The sequence below is a fragment of the Lagenorhynchus albirostris genome, chromosome 7 (genome assembly GCF_949774975.1).
Source record: "Lagenorhynchus albirostris chromosome 7, mLagAlb1.1, whole genome shotgun sequence".
NCBI classification, from domain to species: domain Eukaryota; kingdom Metazoa; phylum Chordata; class Mammalia; order Artiodactyla; family Delphinidae; genus Lagenorhynchus; species Lagenorhynchus albirostris.
The window spans coordinates 27,736,319-27,754,768 of record NC_083101.1 but is presented as its reverse complement, the minus strand read 5'-3'; the positions used below and the strand labels follow the sequence as shown (position 1 = coordinate 27,754,768).

Sequence of the window (18,450 nt, the reverse complement as noted above, 5' to 3'; positions counted from 1 at the left end):
CCCACCCAGGGAAATTCTGACTGTGTAGGTCTTTGGGCTCTGGAAATTTGTATTTTTTACAAATGTTTCAGGTGATTTTGATGTTGCCTGTTTGAGTATTCGGGAATTATTAGACTACTCTATGGGAAATTTGTGGGGTTTTTCCCCCTCTTCCTAAGTATAGGTTAACAGTATTTCAATTAGTTTATTTTATTTTTACCCCTGGATGTAACATATGTCTATGATAGGAAATTTGAAAAGTTCAGAAAAAAAAAATGAAGTAAAAAGGAAAATTCCAGCATTTTTCAAATTTTGTGTTTTGCTTTTTTAATTACACATTATGTCTTAACCATTTTTTGAAGAAATAAGTTTTGAGAAACTGAGGTTAAACATATGGGAATTCCCTGAGAAAACAAGCATAGACAATTTCCTGAACTCTAGCTCTCTTCTCTTGGGTTGCTAATCTCCAGGTGCTATCCTCAGCTCCATATGACTCAGAGCATTTCCCTTCAGAGAATTTTTTCATTTTTACCTCTCTTCGTGGAGGGCTGCATAGTGATAGTCCTTCAAGCCTGTATTTTTCCATGGGGTTTCACGTTTGTATTTTGTGTATAAGAATCCTCAGAGCCGCCTCAGTCCTGCCCAAACTCACAGGCTAGTTCTAGCCTTGGAACAAGGGCTGACTCAGGCATCCACCTGGTGTGACTTCTGGCTGGGTGGACAAGCACCTGGGGGACATAACTATACACATACAGGCATGGCTCCAGAGTGTTTCAGATGGGGGCGCTAGCCTTCTGAGGGCAGAAGGACTGCAGCCTTCCAGACTGGCAGTATTCCTGTCCCGTTGCTGCATGCCCTCCACATAAGAGAGTAGGAAGAACACGGGATTGATTGGGATCTGGATTCTACTTCTGCTTCTGTCACTGATGGGCTGTATAATGAGGGACAGAAGGTATAGCCTCTCTGAGCCTAGATTTCCTCAACTGAAAAAAGGTAGATTTAAAATAATGCCCCTCTCTTAGGTTGGTGTGAGGATTAAATGAGATGATGCATGAAGAATACTGGGCACTTGGTGGGCATTGAATAAAGAGGTACCAACTATTCTTTAAGTTCTCATTTTCTAGTCCCACATGATATCCTCACATGTGTTGATTTGCTGAGTCTAATACCAGAACTATCAGCTCTGTCATTATCAGGTTTCAGGGATGGATGAGTTATTCCTTAAGCGTTTTCCTAAAATATTAGACAATGTGAGCATATGTAGTGTACTCTGAGAAGTGGTATCATGGAGTGGTTAATAGTAGAGACTCTGGAACTAGATTATCTGGGTTCAAATGTTGGTCCTGCTACTTAATATCTGTGAGACCCTGGGCAAGTTACTTAATCTCTCCATGCCCCAATTTCCCCATCTATGAAATAGGGATAATATTTTTACCTAAAGTATCTCATAGAGTTGTTATGAGGAGTTAATACATGAAAAATCATTAGAACAATGTTTGGCTAATATAAGTTGTTTAAAAAAAAAGTGTTGGCTACTGTTGTTATATCATCATCATCATCATCATTATTATTATTATTCTACCAATGAAATGTAATACTCTTCCTGTCTCCAGTCTCTAACTTCTAGTGCTGCCATATTAATATTCCTAGAGCTTCAATCATGTTAATCTCTTATTCAGAAATCAGTGGTAAGAAGATAAAATAAAAGTCTCTATGTCTTACCCTGGCATTCAAAACTATGATCTAGTATTGAACTAACGTCTAACAAGTTCTCTTGGATGTACCAGATGTGTCTTGGTCCCTTGAACCTGACATATCATCTGGAGGGCCAGAAAAGAGCTAGTTCCTTGTTGGCTGTATTGCCTGCTCTGATGATCCACTGGGGAGAAATGCTCCATGCTGCCCTGCTTTTATGCTTTGTTTCCAGGCCCCTATCCTGGGTGAATATGATACCGAGTATGGCCTTAATAGGCCCTGATAAGAAGCCCCTTCTGGTGAGTTTTGCAGCTTTGTATTACCCATAGTATCTTGCACAAAGTGGGTGTTCAGGAGTATTAATGAATAAACATTATTTCAGAAAACAGACGTCTTAGATTGGTGCCTAGTGATAAAGGCACCCTTAGGCTTTTGAGGCAGCTGTTTGCAAAATAAGTTAGATGAGGCATTTTCAAAGGTAATAATAATGGCAGCATCAAAAGGCATGGCGATGGAGGATGGAGAAGATAATAATTTAAAAAAGCAAATAGAAAACTATAAAATTGTAATAGAGAGAGAGCCTTTGGTGTAGGGGCCTAAACACTTTAATTTTAACAGCAACCCTAAGTTGAAATTTCTGAATTTCTCAAAATAATCTATATTGTTTTTTGGATTGGTGACTTAAAACTGGAGGTACAAATTGATTTGGAAGGAGCAGATAATTTTTATTATTATCTGTGTCCATTTGTTGTTGCAGCTATATTTCTATTAGAAAATACACAGGTCTTTGACCTCAAATATATAGCTCTCAGTCATTAATTTCAGAGAGGTATATCTTTAAAAGATAATTTAGGTTTAAGTGGGAACTTTCCAAATCTGTAAGAGAATTGTTAAACATCCATGAAAGAACCCTAATGCATGAGAAAACTGCAAAGCTCCTAAACGAGAACATAAGGGAAAGCTTCCTTATATTGGATGTGGCAATAATTTCTTGGATGTGAACCAAAAGCACAGGCAACAAAAGAAAATGTAGATAAATTGAACTCATCAAAATTTAGAACTTCTGTCAGTCAAACACAATCAACAGAGTAAAAGGCAACCCATGGAATGAGAGAAAATGTTTGCAAATCTTTGTATCTGGTAAGGGGTTAATATCCAGAACATATAAAAAACTCCGCAACTCAACAGCAAGTAGAAACTTACAACCTAATTAAAAAATGGGCAGGGCTTCCCTGGTGGCATAGTGGTTGAGAGTCTGCCCATAGAATGTACAGCACCAAGAATGACCTCTAATGTAAACTGTGGACTTTGGGTGATTATCATTGGTCATTGTAGTTTTATCAGTTGTAGCAAACATACCACTCCAGGGTGAGAATGTTGATAATGGTGGAGGCTGTGCATATGTGGGGGGTATGAGGTATACGGGAAATCTTTTTTTTTTTTTTTAATTTATTTTATTTATTTTTGGCTGTGTTGGGTCTTTGTTTCTGTGCGAGGGCTTTCTCCAGTTGTGGCGAGCGAGGGCCACTCTTCATCGCGGTGCGCGGGCCTCTCACTGTCACGGCCTTTCCCGTTGCGGAGCACAGGCTCCAGACGCGCAGGCTCAGTAGTTGTGCCTCACGGGCTTAGTTGCTCCACGGCATGTGGGATCCTCCCAGACCAGGGCTGGAACCCGTGTCCCCTGCATTGGCAGGCAGATTCTCAACCACTGCGCCACCAGGGAAAGCCCTATACGGGAAATCTTGTACCTTTTTCTCAGTTTTGCTGTGAACCTAAAACTAATCAAAAAAAAAAATTAAGTCTTAGAAAAAAATAGATTGCTATATGACCCAGAAATCCCACTTTTAGAAGAATTGACAATAGGATTTCAAAGAGATATTTGCACACTCATGTTCATTGCAGCATTATTCTGCCAAGAGGTAGAAGCAACCTAAATGTCCATTGACGGATGAATGGATAAAGAAAATGTGGTATATATCAATACACACAATGGAATATTAGTCAGCCTTAAAAAATAAGGAAATCTCGGGCTTCCCTGGTGGCGCAGTGGTTGAGAGTCCACCAGCTGATGCAGGGGACACGGGTTCATGTCCAGGTCTGGGAAGATCCCACATGCCACGGAGCGGCTGGGCCCGTAAGCCATGGCCGCTGAGCCTGCATGTCCGGAGCCTATGCTCCACAACGGGAGAGGCCACAACAGTGAGAGGCCCGCATACTGCAAAAAAAAAAAAAAAAAAAAAAAAAGGAAATCTTGTCATGTACTATAACAGGATGAACCTTGAGGATATTATGCTAGGTGAAGTAAGCCAGTCACAAAAAGACAAACACTGCATGATTACACTTAAATGAGGTATCTAAAGTAGTCAGATTCTTTAAAGGTAGAAATGTGGTTGCCAGGGGCTGGGTGGGAAGGGGAAATGGGAAGATGGTGTTCAATGGGTATAGAGTTTCAGTGTTGCAAGGTAAAAAATTTCTGGAGATCTGTTGCACAACAATATACATATAGGTAAGACTGCCATACACTTTAAAAAATGCTTAAGATGGTACATTTTATGTTATGTGTTTTTACCACAATTTTTTTTAAAAAAGAAGGAAATCCTGACCCATGCTACAATATGGATGGACTTTGAAGATATTATGTTAAATGAAATAAGCCAGACACAGAAGGACAAATGTATGATTCCCCTTATATGAGATACTTAGAGTAGTCAAATTCACAGAGACGGAAAGTGGAATGGTAATTTCCAGGGGCCATGGGGAGAGACGAATGGGAAGTTACTGTTTTATATATAAAGAGTTTCAATTTTGCAAAATGAAAAGTTCTGGAGATGGACGATGGTGATGGTTGCACAACAGTGTGAATGTACTTAGTGCAACTGAACTGTACACTTAGAAATGGTTAAGATAGTAAATTTTTTGTTATGTGTATTGTACCACAATTTAAAAGTTCATGAAAGAGAAGGATCCTGTTTAGGGTAGTAACTTTTTTTTTTTTAATTAATTAATTAATTTTTGGCTGCATTGGGTCTTCGCTGCTGTGCGTGGGCTTTCTCTAGTTGCGGTGAGCAGGAGCTACTCTTCGTTGTGGTGGTGCGAGAGCTTCACATTGCGGTGGCTTCTCTTGTTGCGGAGCACGGGTTCTAGGTGTGCAGGCTTCAGTAGTTGCAGCACGCAGGCCCTAGAGCACACAGACTTCAGTAGTTGTGGCATGCGGGCTCAGTAGTTATGGCTTGCAGGCTCTAGAGCGTATGCTCAGTAGTTGTGGCGCATGGGCTTAGTGCTCCGTGACATGTGGGAACTTCACCGACCAGGGCTCGAACCTGTGTCCCCTGCATTGGCAGGCAGATTCTCAACCACTGCGCCACCAGGGAACTCCCTGGGGTAGTAACTTTTTTAATGATAATTTTAAACCTTATTTTAAAATGCAAGGTAAAATAACATTTTTCTTGCCAGAATGAAAAGATAATATAAATCCTTTTCAGAGTTTTAAGTTTCCATGACAACGTTTGAAGGTACTTTTTAGCACTTAACCATCCATTCATGTGAACTTTTATTACCTTTACAAACTATTTAAAATCTTTATAAGGAAAAGCTCTTAGTTCCTGTAGTAATATAAGAAATGCATTTATTAGGCAAATAATATTTCCACAATTCTTTGTTTCTTTTGGACAAGAAAGAGGAGATGTTTTCTTGGACACTTAAGTTCGTGTAATGCTTCTGTCAAATATGTCTGACTAGAATAGAAAGCTTGGAAGAAATAGCTGGAAATTAGATTAGTTATGTGAAGATGCTGCCATATTACAAGGAGCTTTAAAAGACAGGCCGAAGATTTCAGATGAATGTAAAAGTATAAGCTTTAGTACATGAATTGAGTGGTAGGTGTATAAATGTGCATTTTATTATTTTGGTTCATAGTTTATATAGACACAAATCATAAATATATGATGCTAGAGAATAAAACAATGTAACAATTGCCTTTAAAAAATTAGAGTTGCCAAATACCATAAGGACTCAGTATTAAACTTCTTTGGTTCTTTGTTTATCACCTTGCTGCAGTGGTGCATGAGTTTCCTGGGGGCAGGATCATGCTCTATTCATCTCTGAATATCGAAGCCCTAATATAGGACCTCACATAGCAATTATTCATGTTTTTTGAAAGCATAATAGACTGAATTTCCCTCTTCATCTCTATTGCCACTTAATAATTTCTCATTCTCTTAACATACTATCCTTTGCTCAATTCTGTATCCGTGTGAGTTGCCACCAACAGGCAAATTGTTTAGCTTCAGTCTAACTAGAATTGCTGTGAAATCAGTTCTTTTTATTCATCTCTAAATAATTCATCTTATTCATTCATTTATCTCTCTTATACATACTCTCCAAGGATTATTCATGCCTTTTATTCTCTTAAGCTCTCTTGTTCTTCCTCTTTCCTAACCTTATGCCCTACAGAGGAAACTAAAACCATCTGGTGAGAGCTCCCATCTGAGTTCTTATTTTCAGCAGAGCATGAACCCAGCAATGTTTCTTCCCTCCGGTTTCTGATGAAGAAGTTTCTTTCCTCCTTTATTATCATTATTTTTGAAAACTCAATAATGTATACATTGTAGGGGGGAAAAGAATCACCCTCCCTCTGAAACTAACTTCAGCTTTACATGAAACTTTCATCTCAGCCCAGCCAGACCATGACAGGTGGTGAAGGGAAGGGAACATAATGCCTGCTCAGATGTTCTTCCCCTTCCTCTCCCCCTTCCCTGATTCTGGCCCTACCACCACCTCTGGCCTGTAGTCCACCCTTCACTTTATTCCACTGTCCCCATTGTTGAGCATGGGCATCTGAGTCTGAATAGGTAAATCAGACTTAAGCCCTGCGTTTTGTTTCAACATACCATTTATTGGTACCTACTTTGTGTCATGCACTGTGGCAGATGCTTTACATGTCATTTGATTCTTTCCACATGCAGTCTAAATTCTAAACCAAAGTTTAGAAATGAGAATAACCTGTAGGTTGGGGGCTGGCTGCACGTTCTCAGTTGGTGCTAATATTTTACATGGAATTCCTTATTTTCTTTTGTATTACTCTTATCAAACTATTGTATCAATATTTATTTTGTTTTCCCTAACACAGTAGTAAGATGACAGAATTCTTATTTTCCTTTTGTTTGTGTCCCATTTATAGCACTCCTATTTAAGAGTGCTTCTTCAGTGTACTGTATTTTGTATAAATTCTGAGAGCTTTATGACCTGCCAATTGGACCATGTTCACATTTTGAGTAGAGCCATGCAGCTTGGTGCTTTCTCAGTGATCACTGCTGAAAATCATGAAAGATTATGTGATCCATTCGTATAAGATTTATGAATACTAACAAGCCTTTTGATTATCATTATCTGGTTGGTAAGTGTAGAGTTAGTATGAATGGACGACCAGATTATTACCCTCTTTTTTTACCTGGCAGTAACACTATAACTTAAACCACAGAGAGTATGTATTCTTTTTGGCCACAGTGAATCAAAAGATTGGTCTTGATACAATTTATAAATGAATGAAACATACAACCGTAGCAACTGATTTAATTGCCTCCAAGTCAGAGACCAGCAAGGGAAACTTGATTGTTAAAAAGGGGAGGAAAAAATCCTTAAATTTAGTAATGCAATTTTAACTAATTCCTTTATTCAACAAATAACTAATTATGTGCCAGAGAGACAAAAACAAGGTACAGTCCTCTCCATCTTTAAGGAGCTTGCATTAGAGTAGGCAGTCAAACTTCTCTTTGTCCTCCACAATACCTAGTAGAAGTCTTGTACATAGATGGCCAAAGTTAATTCACTCAGCAAATATTTCTTGTGTGCCTACTATGTGCCAATAGTGATTGACAGGTGATGTCATATCTACAGCTGGTTAATGGTGCTTCTTGGGAATTGTAAATATGTCCATCCTTTTCACTGGTTACTAGAAACTGAAATTGGAAAATTGTCTTGCTTTCTTCTGGCATGTAAATATATAATGCTTTCCTAATTAGAGAGAAAGGGGTTAAATTAATTAAACTTCTCATAGCAATGTAATTTGTTTTTCATAATGAAAACTGTTCTGCCTCAAAAGATTTTCTTTTTTCTTTCTTTCTTTTTAATTTTATTTATTGATTGATTGATTGTTGGCTGTATTGGGTCTTTGTTGCTGCGTGCAGGCTTTCTCTAGTTGAGGCAAGCGGGGGCTGCTCTTTGTTGCGGTGCATGGGCTTCTCATTGCAGTGGCTTCTCCCGTTGTGGAGCACGGACTCTAAGCGCACGGGCTTCAGTAGTTGTGACACGTGGGCTCAGTAGTTGTGGCACACAGGCTTAGTTGCTCTGCGGCATGTGGGATCTTCCCGGACCAGGGCTCGAACCCGTGTCCCCTGCATTGGCAGGTGGATTCTTAACCACTGCGCCACCAGTGAAGTCCTAAAGCACGTTTTTTAAGGACTGTTTTTTTCTCTTTGTATAGCCTACAAATATTACTGAGATAGCAAATCAAACAAAATTTTTAAACAAGAATTAGCCTCCAACTTGCCAATTCTTTGTTTCAAATAATTTGATGTTTTAGAGCAGTAGATCTTAACTAAGGGTGATTTTGCACCTGCCATTGCTGCCCACCCCCACCCCCCCACCCCACAAGGACCTTTAGTAGTGTCAGGAGACATTTTTGGTTGTCACAGCTGGGTGAGAGGTTACAGGGAGGCTGCTGGCATCTAGTGGATAGAGACCAGGGATGCTGCTAAAACATCCTGCAAATGCACATGACAGCCCCATACAACCAAGAATTGCCCAAGAATTGCATTAATACCATGGTTTAGAAATCCTGTTTCAGATAGTGTACTTTGTAGTCAATGTTGAAAAGCATATATCATTATATATAACATGTAACACCAAACTATAAGAGACTAAAAGTAGTTATTTCTGTCTGTTTTATTTACCAGATGGCTTTTGAGTGCTGTCTGTATGCCAGGAGATAGGAGTTCCACATATTTTGAAGGCATAAGGTCCCAGTTCTCAAAGAGCTCACATTCTAAAGATAGAGATGATATGTAAACTAAAAAATTATAAAATAATATGCTAAGTTTTATAATAGAGCTAAGAAGTAAATAGCTTTGTTTGGGTGCATCAGAGAAGACTTGACAGAGGAGGTAAAGCTTGAGTAGTTTGTAGAAATTCTGCTCAAACTTGGAACACTCATTAAGATGCTAGTTAGGAAAGGACAGCCCAAGCAGAGAGAACAGCATGTGGAAAAGCCTGGAAGTTTGTGAAACAGCAAGAATTATAAGTAGTTTATTATGCTTAAATGAGGCTGGAGTTTTAGGAAGAGGCCTGCCTTAGGAGGGCCTTGAAGCCAAGGGGTTTGGAATTTTCCTGAGGGCAGGGATGTAATACAACTAATGCCCAGTTTACAGAAATCATTCTGAAGGTTGTACACAGGATGGAGTTAAGAAACCCTCTGAGAGAATAGTTTAACTGACCCAATAAGAGATCGTGATGGTCTGAAATAAACACAGAAAGATCTGATTGTTGGGACTTGGTATCTTGAATGTTTTGAATAGTGTGGGAAGATGTAGATGGAAGATGTAGATTAAGAAGATATAGGATGACTTCCACACTTCATCTTGGAGATTTTATGGGTGCTGGAGCCATTAACCAGGGTAGAATTAACACGGGAGGAGACAGCAGATTTTAGAGAGTGGGTGATGGAAAAAAATGTTTTCAAACATGTTATCTTTGCAGTATCTGTGGACCATATGCTTTTTGCCCAGGAGCTTATTGAATACATATCTGATTATGATTATTAGAAAAGACACAGAAGAAGCATTGTAGCCTAGGAGTGAAGAACTCTGTTTCTTAGTAGTTTGCCAGTGATTGCTTAAAAGGCCTTGGAAGTATGACTCATTTTTTTCATCTGTAATGTTTGGAGCATGGCGATGGAAACATACCTCTTAGGGGTGTTGTTATACGTGATAGTGAGCTAAAGAATAAATAATTGACTATTAAAAGGCATTTGATATATTGTAGTAGTTAAACATTCTGGGGACTATAGCAACTGTTTACCAAGATAAATGTTTATATACCCAAGTTAGGTTCCTAAGATCACTCATTCTGAAGGCCTTTGAATAACACTGGCTGAATTGCATGGATTGCCTCTGGTGTGGTTTAGATAAGCTTTTGTTTTTTGTTTTAGACTTTTCATTACTCTAGCATGGTTTTTCCCTGCTTTTTGCATTAGAAGAAAAATGTTGTCTTGCTGTTTATAACCAAACATCATATGTTTATACTTCTACTATTAAAAAATAATAAAATAAATACTACCTTAAAAGAGTTCACTAAAAATGCATTAGCTAATAAACATGAAAAGAAAAACAATTGTAAAACATTGGTCATTTCTGGGTTGTTTTAATGTTCTTCACTGAGGCTTCTCTGTCCATGAACCCTTTGAGCAGGAAGCAATATAAGGTTTCTTCTGATTGTTACTACTAACACATTGTAAAGATCTTTTTTCTTTAATCTATTTAGTACAGGATCTATTTAGTACTGGCCTCTGTCCCAGAATACCATCAGAGATACGGCTATTATCCTTTCATTGAGCATTATCCTGGGAAAGTCTTTATAAAATTGAACTCTGTTGCACCTGCTGACCTCCTTTTTTAAATGAAAAAAGGGTGGGGACGGAGATTATGTTCACTGAATTCAGATGGAGCAGTGTGTTTGACAGCACTGACACAATATGCTTTAGTTAGGGCCTTTTATATTGTGCAAATCGATTCTACCTTGGACTCTAAAAGAAGTAAGGTGACAATTCAGATCAGGAAGTTGATGACCACGTTGGGTGCTCTGCAGTTATTGGCACAGTTGGTATTTTTTCATGAGCAATTCTATAATAGGACTCCCAGTTATTTTAGAATTAATCTAAGATGTTTGCTTGCCATTGCTGTCATATTTTCTCTAAAATTGCTATAAATAGTATCTAGTTCCATTATCTTTAAACACAAAAGCCTAATTTTAGAAGAGTTAGATGCTTAATATTCATGTTTAACTTAAAAAAAAGAAAGTTATTAAAATGGAAGAGAATGATTGAAAACAATTTTAGAAACTTAGTTTTCTATTGAGTCTATCTTAAGAGCTGAAGAAACTTGAAGAACAGTGCCATGTAACTTTCAAGTATCTCTTTAAAAATATTTTACACTGTCAAGTTACTTGAATTATTTTTATATAAAATAGATGCTACATGTATTTATGTAAATGTGCTATTAAGGCCCACGTATTCAAACACTTAGCAAGTTGGTTGCTGGTTTAGGGGCAGCATTACTGAATTAAATGCAGGTTTGTAGCTTTCTAAAAGTGCTTTTGATTGAAAGGACCAGATATAAATGAAACAAATCTCCCAATTTTGTTGTCCCAACAAATCTTTTTTTCTATATTCCCTTCTAGTTCCTTCTCACATCCTCACATGATGTTTCCATAATTAATCCAATGTTAAAGTCTGCCTTCACATTATAATTTAAACATTTTCCATGGTGATACACTGCAAAATCTCATTATTGCTATGATATAAATGCAAAGCTATTCTGTTTGTATTTAGTAATGAAGTATTTGACCAAATTAGTAACCTCGTAAGCACTTCAATTAATGAAATACAAACAGTTTACATGATATAATGTAGTAGGTCTCAGCAAAATTAGAACTAAAGCCTAGACCTCCTTATTTAACAGTATCTGTTGTACAATGAATCTTACAGTATTCTAGTTGCTGTGTTATAAAATTAGCAGGTCAGTTAAATAAGACTTATCAAAGATAGGGTGTACTGTATCCACTTGAATTTTATGTATTATTTAGATATATATTAGCCATATAGTCAGAGAATAACCAATCTAGGACTGAATTTAAGCTGTTTTAAACTATCTGAAAATAGGGAATCCTTTGATCAATTTATTGATTTTATCAATTAATTCAGTTTATTTACAGTTACTGTTTCCTGCCTTTTAAAAAAGGAAAAAGTAATATATTATCTGAATGCATATGTGCTATATGCAATAATTTTAAATATTTAGTAATGGAGAGCATCAGAAGGAGAGATGGCATATGTAGCTGAAGATGGGTTTCGTAGTCAAAGAGATCTAGGGTTTAACCCCAGCATTACTGGCTTAGCAGCTGTGTCACCCTGGACAAGTTATTTACCTTGTCTCTTAGCCTCTATTTTCTCCTCCATCGAGTGGGCTTAAAAAGGCCTGCCTAATGGAGTTATAGTAAATAATATAATTTTTATATATGTTGAGAGGAGAGGCTCACCCCACTGCATAGGAGGAATAGGAGGAAAGGCCAGGTCCTCTATCTATCCCAGCCCTGCTCTTGGCGTGGGGAAGAGAACCAGCCTCAGGAATGGGCTGCTTTCAGTCTAACCCTCAGAAGCACTGGGGCTGGCAAAAACTCTTGGTTTCTTCAAGAGGATATTTTTATCATGTTTCTTTGGTTCTGTTGTTTGAAGACATTCCTAAACACAGTTTGGTCAGTTACAATGAAAAGTTGACTCTTTATTAAAAAAAAAATGTGTATTTGTATGTCATTTTGTATAGGGCCTGATATATGGCACTCAATAAAATTAGCTCTAGTACTTATTGTTATTACCCTTAATATTATTAATTAAAATTTATATATAAGTTACCAGAGAAAAATTTGTTTCAAATGATTGAGAATTGATACTATAGACCAAATCAGACTTTTATTAATTCTATAATGTTTGAAAGTTGTATATGTTGAGTTAATATTAACCAATAAAATAAAGTTAAAGTGAATTAATAGAAGAATTTATTCGGACTCTGTTCTGCTAGCTAACATATAGCTTTTCTTTCAACAGGCTCAGCCCTATGCAGCTACGACCTAAAGCCTTCTGAATATACTACATCATCAAAAGCTTCTGTTCTTTGCCCCAAACTGCCTGTTCCAGCGAGGTAAATTTTATTGTATTTTGTTAACTTGTGACTTCTGTTTTTGTAGGTAGATTTTAAACTGTATATGTTTTTCTGAGAAAAGAGTCACTTGATGATACCTGTTGCCCAGTTTCAGTGCTTTTACAACAAAATTTTAAAAGTAGTAATAGAAATGACATTGTGAATTTCACATCATTTTAAAACACACACACACACACAGGCAAACTACTTTTCTCATTCTCAGCTATTTTAAATTTCTTTTGGGGGCTCACTTTTTTTTTTTTTAATGCCATAGTTTTTAAGTATACAAAGCTGCTGAATCATTATAAAACCCACAACAAAATTGGAAGCCAAGTCTCACACTCTCCGAAGATTCTTTGAAGTTGGCCATACTTACTGGTATTATTTTAAAATTCTTTGTAAGTTTAAAAAATATGCCAATGATTATTCTCCATAGTTTATTTTAAGCTCTATCCTTTAGGTACATTCTCTATAGTAAGCTGTTTGTCTTAATCAACAAACATTTATTGTTAAGTACCTACTGCGTGTAATGGATGCAAAGATGAAACAAGAAATGTTCTTTGTTTGGAAGGATCTCACAGTAGTTTTAAGTAAAGCAAATTTTAAAATTATAAATTGATTTTTTTTAAAAAGGAAATAAATTCTCAAGCATTGTGGAATATATCCTCAGAATTAGGTATATAGTTTTTGGAGCATGTCTGATCTTGAGAACCTTAGCATATATCACTAACCATGTATGACATGAGTATTTCCCAGGAATATTGAATCAAAACCACTTTTTACTGTATCTCAGTATGTTATAGAAAGCTATTAGTTAAAATTCTTATGTCTCCTTTCCTTCAACTTGCTTATGGGTGTTACTTGCGCTTTATTAACTTGAATTTGAAATTTTCTGTTGAAAAGACGACAAAGAATATATCAGTTTAATTGATTTCCAGCTCTTTTAGTACTGTCAAGTTGCTATTGAAATTAAAATTTAAAGCCTACAGACATAAAAATAATGGGACTGTTTTAAAAGGTTCTAAGTAGGAGGGACCTACAAATTATGGGCTTAGACCAGTAGGTAGGGAAACTCCATTCATGAAAATTGAGAATATTAGGGAGGCTGAGACAGTAAAGAAAGGAGGTTCTTTGAATAGAGAAAATTATCAATGTAAAAACAAGAAAAGCTCTGTTCTCTATTCAACTGCTAAAGCCTATTTTAAATGCATACTTTGAGTATAGAGTCACTATTTTAAGGCATAAGTATATTATAAAAGGATAACCAGAAAGCCGTGGTATGAGAATGAGGTTGCTCTGCTCTAGTATAATATGGGTGGGCAGTTCATACTTCAAATCCTCCGGCACCTCTGACCTCTGACTCTACCATGTTGAGGACTGCCTGTTCCTGGTTATACTGGGTGATCCAGCCTTGGCTGCACACTCATGGACGTCTCACATACAGCATCCTAAGGGCATTCACTAGGAGACAAAACGTAGTATTAGGGGCTTGGGTTTTAGAGATGGACAGGCTTGGCTTCTAACAAGGTTATCCACTAATGTTTTAGTAATCCAAGATGCAATGATGAACCTAAACCGTGTGAAAACCGGCTATGTACTATATTTATATTGTATTTAAAGATCCTCACATCTTACTTAGTCGTTCACCGTCTGTCACTTTTGTCTGAACTCACGTTGTTGGAAGGTAAAAGAGAAGCAACAGTTGATAGAAGGAAGGCAAATCAAGGTCTTGTAAATATCATCATCTGGTATTTGGCAAAGTGAAAGGATCAAAAAACAAGAATAAATTTGTTTTAATAAAAAACTTAGGGCACTACCCTGTTTCACACACAGTGTTAGATACCAAATCTCCAAAGATGAGTAAGACCTAGTCTCTGTCCTTAAGAAACTCTGTCCTTAAAAAGAGTAGGGACTATGCTTTGATTGACTTTTCTATATGCACCAGAAGACCAGCACTAGGCAAACCTGTGATGCAGGCAAATGGCCCTCAGCATCTTTTATGTCTCCTTTGCTGTCTCCCTGGGAGCACAGCAGTGGGACAGAAAGAACTGAACTTTGAGTCCAGATAGGCCTGGGGCTGAAATCTGTTCGACCACTTTCTATTTGTCAGCTTAAGCAAGTCTGTTAAGCCCTCAGTAAACCAAGTTTTCTCATATGTAAAATGGGACTATCAATACCTCTCCCATGGAATTGTCATAAGGATTAAGTAAGATAATATGTGTTAAATATTCATTATTGTGCTTGGCATTTGGCTTAGGAAGTATTCTAGAGCCTTCCAACCTTCCTGGGTACCCAAGGAACCTTCTGGAGCTGAAGGTTCCTGTTTTAAAGAAAAACAGTTGTAAACTAATTTGCAATAAAACATTAGTGCCACATAATTTCCAAATGGTTACTATTCCTAAGAGCTTTTGAATTTTAAAAGCAAATGCCTAGAAAGGGCCATATTGTATCCAAATTCAGAACTCTACTGGTGACATGCTAAACATAGTAGCAACAGGGAGTCTAGCCAGCCCTTATACTTACAGTGCTTAAAGGTTTGGGTATAGCTAGAAAAAGTTGCAATACTAGAAACAGATTTCATAAGTTCAGTTTATTCATCAAACATTTATTTTGGTACTTCCAGATGCCAGAAAGGGTACTTGGTGTTGAGGAATTAACATGATATGGAAATAAGAAAATAATAGCCAAGAAAAAAATATTATCTATATTTTTAAGTGAAGGATTCAAGGTGAATTAACATTTATAAATCATCTATTGGATGCCAAGTACAATATTATGTTTCTCATATGTACTATCTCACTTAACCCTCACAAAAGCCTATAAGGATACTGTCCCTAATTTATAGATGAGGAAATAGAAAATAAGAGGTTAAATGGGTTGCCCAAGGCCACACAACTAATTGTTGGGAATCAGAATTTGAATCTAAGGTCTTGTAAAGTCTATACCACAGTTAGTTTGAAGGGAAAAAAGGGAGTATAGGAATGAAAGAGGAGAGAAAAGAAATAAAATGAAATGTGTGAAAATCATTGCACATTGCCATTAGATTCTTGATTACTTATTTCCTGCCTTTGCTGTGCTATAGAGATATTGCCAAAACCCTTTATTTTTATTCTTTCTTAAATAAAACTTTTAATGAGAAGTCTTGTGTAATTGCGTATTTATAACCTGAAGTTTTAAGATAATTGTGTGAAGTGCAAACTCCTATCTTCTCTTACAAAGGCATATGGACAAGATATTAGGCATTGTTTGTCATCATACTTTGAGGGAGCTCATTAACTGTGATAGTCTGGACTTAAAGGCAAATGGGCAATATGTTTGCCAAGGTAAGATACAATTTTCCTATGAGTGGCTAATTTTAAAAAAATCTTTAAAAGACTCATTATAAATTCATTTTGTTCTTGTTGACTAATGTTTCAATAAAGTGAAACAGCATCGGTTCCTAATGAAACAACACTGACTTCTTAAAGATTCAATATTCTGTAGGCTTCAAAAGGTAGAAAAACTTACTGTAAATAGAATACTTTATGCTCGTTCTCTTAATTAAGAAGCACAGAGTGTGTCATTTAGGTTAGACACTAAAGTAGAAGTGATCTCATATACTAGGTTCTCAGAAGGGTTATTTTCTGAGAGGTATATGAAATCAGGTAACATCTTAAATTCATCATATCACATGGGATTTAAATGGTAAAATATAAGACAAACCATTTCAATGCCATGATTACTAAAATTTTTTAAAATAATAAAATAAAATAATTCAAACAAAATAATTCATGACTAGTCAAGTTGTTTCTGTTTGGGAAAGAGTTGAGAAAAAGAATGACAAGGGAATCTAGTACTTTTCACTTTAAAGCTAAGTATTTAATTTCATTTTTGCTGTTGTGTCCAGATATTATCTTCGGTCTTGTTTGCCTTCTATTTCTGTTATTCCTTACCACTAAGAGCAGCTTTTGACCATTTTGACCATCAGCTAAACAGTGTAATCAGCGTGTGCTATTTTTATACCTTTAAATTTAGAGCTGTCAGGTTTTTTTTAACTGACATAGATTGAATTATAAGGCAAGGGACTGTTATTTTATTCCAGTTCTTTGAAAGATACTTGTACAAGTACTCTTTCTAATTGGTCAAGTGTTTATATACAGTAGACAAATGACTTGAAAGCGTAAGTTCAAAACTGATATTACTCAGCTTTTCCTCATAAATACAAATGAAGGATTAGAATTGTAAGACTATAATCTTTCCCTTTTCAAATCAGCTATCCTCATTATAAGTATGAAAAGCAGAAAAATACGAAAGCTACTGGGCATCCTGCTTCTACTAATTTAGAATCATTGATTTATGGGTGGACATTATTATTATTATTAAGATGTGAAAAGACTTACTTCTTTTCACAGTAGAGGACTGACTTCTACTCTTTCAGCTAACAGAAGGAGGGACTGAGAAAGAGAGATGAAGTGACCTGTGTAATGTAAGGAGAATCACCCAGGGCTTTTGAACCCAAGTCCAGTTTTTCTTTATCACAATTTCCACTCTCTTTTGGAAATGATGTATATTTGAGTATAAAAATACATCAACATCCTGTTAGGATATGGGAGATTTAAGTGGAGCCACCTCTGGACAGAGGATAAAGTTTACGGTTATATGACAGGAAAAAGGAAACAGGGGAGCAGGACCAAAAAAATTGGTGGGTTTTAAAAACAGAACATCAGTATCCTTAAGGTGGATGTATTTTATGTTCAAGGTTGGAGGCAAGTGAGTTAAACTGAGATGACATCAGAGATGTAGGGTAATAAAGCAAATGAAGATGTAGACAGTCATGGAGCAGAGAGGACTTTGGTTTTGAAGGACAGAGAACCAGCCTTTTAGTTAAAATACGGTTAAAAGTCCTTAGACAGGGACATTAACCTGGCAGGGACAGTATCTAGACAGTATCAGGAAAAAAATAGTTGTAGGTCATAACACATTTGTCAAGTTTAGAGGTTTCTGTCCCAAGTTAGCCTCCATTGACTAGGAACTTCTAGTTAATCTTTTTTCATTCTTTCCTGTAATATTTCTAACTAAATCCATATCACCTAAAAGTATTCTGTAATTTAATGTCTTTTTAAATCATTAGTAAAACAGCTTTTGGTCAAAAAATGGTGACTTACATACCTGTAATTCAAGCATTACTCAGAATGCTCTGGCTTTCTGCACTTTGTGACAAAATATCAAATCTTTGGTATTATCTCTCACCAACACCATTTTGGAGGTGTATACAAATACACCCACACATCACAAGAGGCAATTTTTAAAAAATGAACATGCATGTCATCATCATTTTTGGATACATTTTACTTTAGAGCATAACTAAGGTAAGGCTAGATCTTTAAAACTATATTATTTTATTTTGCTCCATGAAGTTTAACATCACGGAAGATGTTGCTTATTCTTACTCCCAACGGTGCTCACGTACCAACATTTAAGGAAAATCAATATATAGTTCACTTATATTCTTACTTGAAAAGAAATATTCTAATTGTTTTTTGAGGAAGGAAACAAAGGTAGTGTTTTGCTTTGGGTTATACAAAGTTGCTTTGCTGAGATTAGAAACCTTGGGATTTTATTTGGTGTTCAACCACGTAATCTTATTCACTAATTTGACCAAAATACAGTGCCAATCAAGAATGAGAACACACTTATTTCAGTCCAGTCAAAAGTGTTATGTTACACTGTGACTGATAGTCCTACAGATAATTCTGACAATGTGGGATTCGTGTTAGTAATGACTAAATTTTAACTTAATGCACACATAAATGTGTGTTTGTGCATAGGC

At 36.5% G+C, this 18,450-nt stretch overlaps 1 protein-coding gene across 7 annotated transcripts in view; it reads left to right on the top strand.

Moving 5' to 3' along the window:
• SLC44A1 (solute carrier family 44 member 1) overlaps positions 1-18,450 on the top strand; it is a 212,778-nt gene that overhangs the window by 97,160 nt on the left and 97,168 nt on the right. For all 7 annotated transcript variants that reach the window (XR_009541529.1, XR_009541531.1, XR_009541530.1 and 4 more), the window contains exon 5: positions 12,548-12,641. Coding sequence is in view for 4 of the 7 variants with exons in the window: in XM_060154708.1 (XP_060010691.1) it covers positions 12,548-12,641 (94 nt within the window). In the remaining 3 variants the exon portion in view is untranslated. The remainder of the gene's footprint in view (positions 1-12,547; positions 12,642-18,450) is intronic.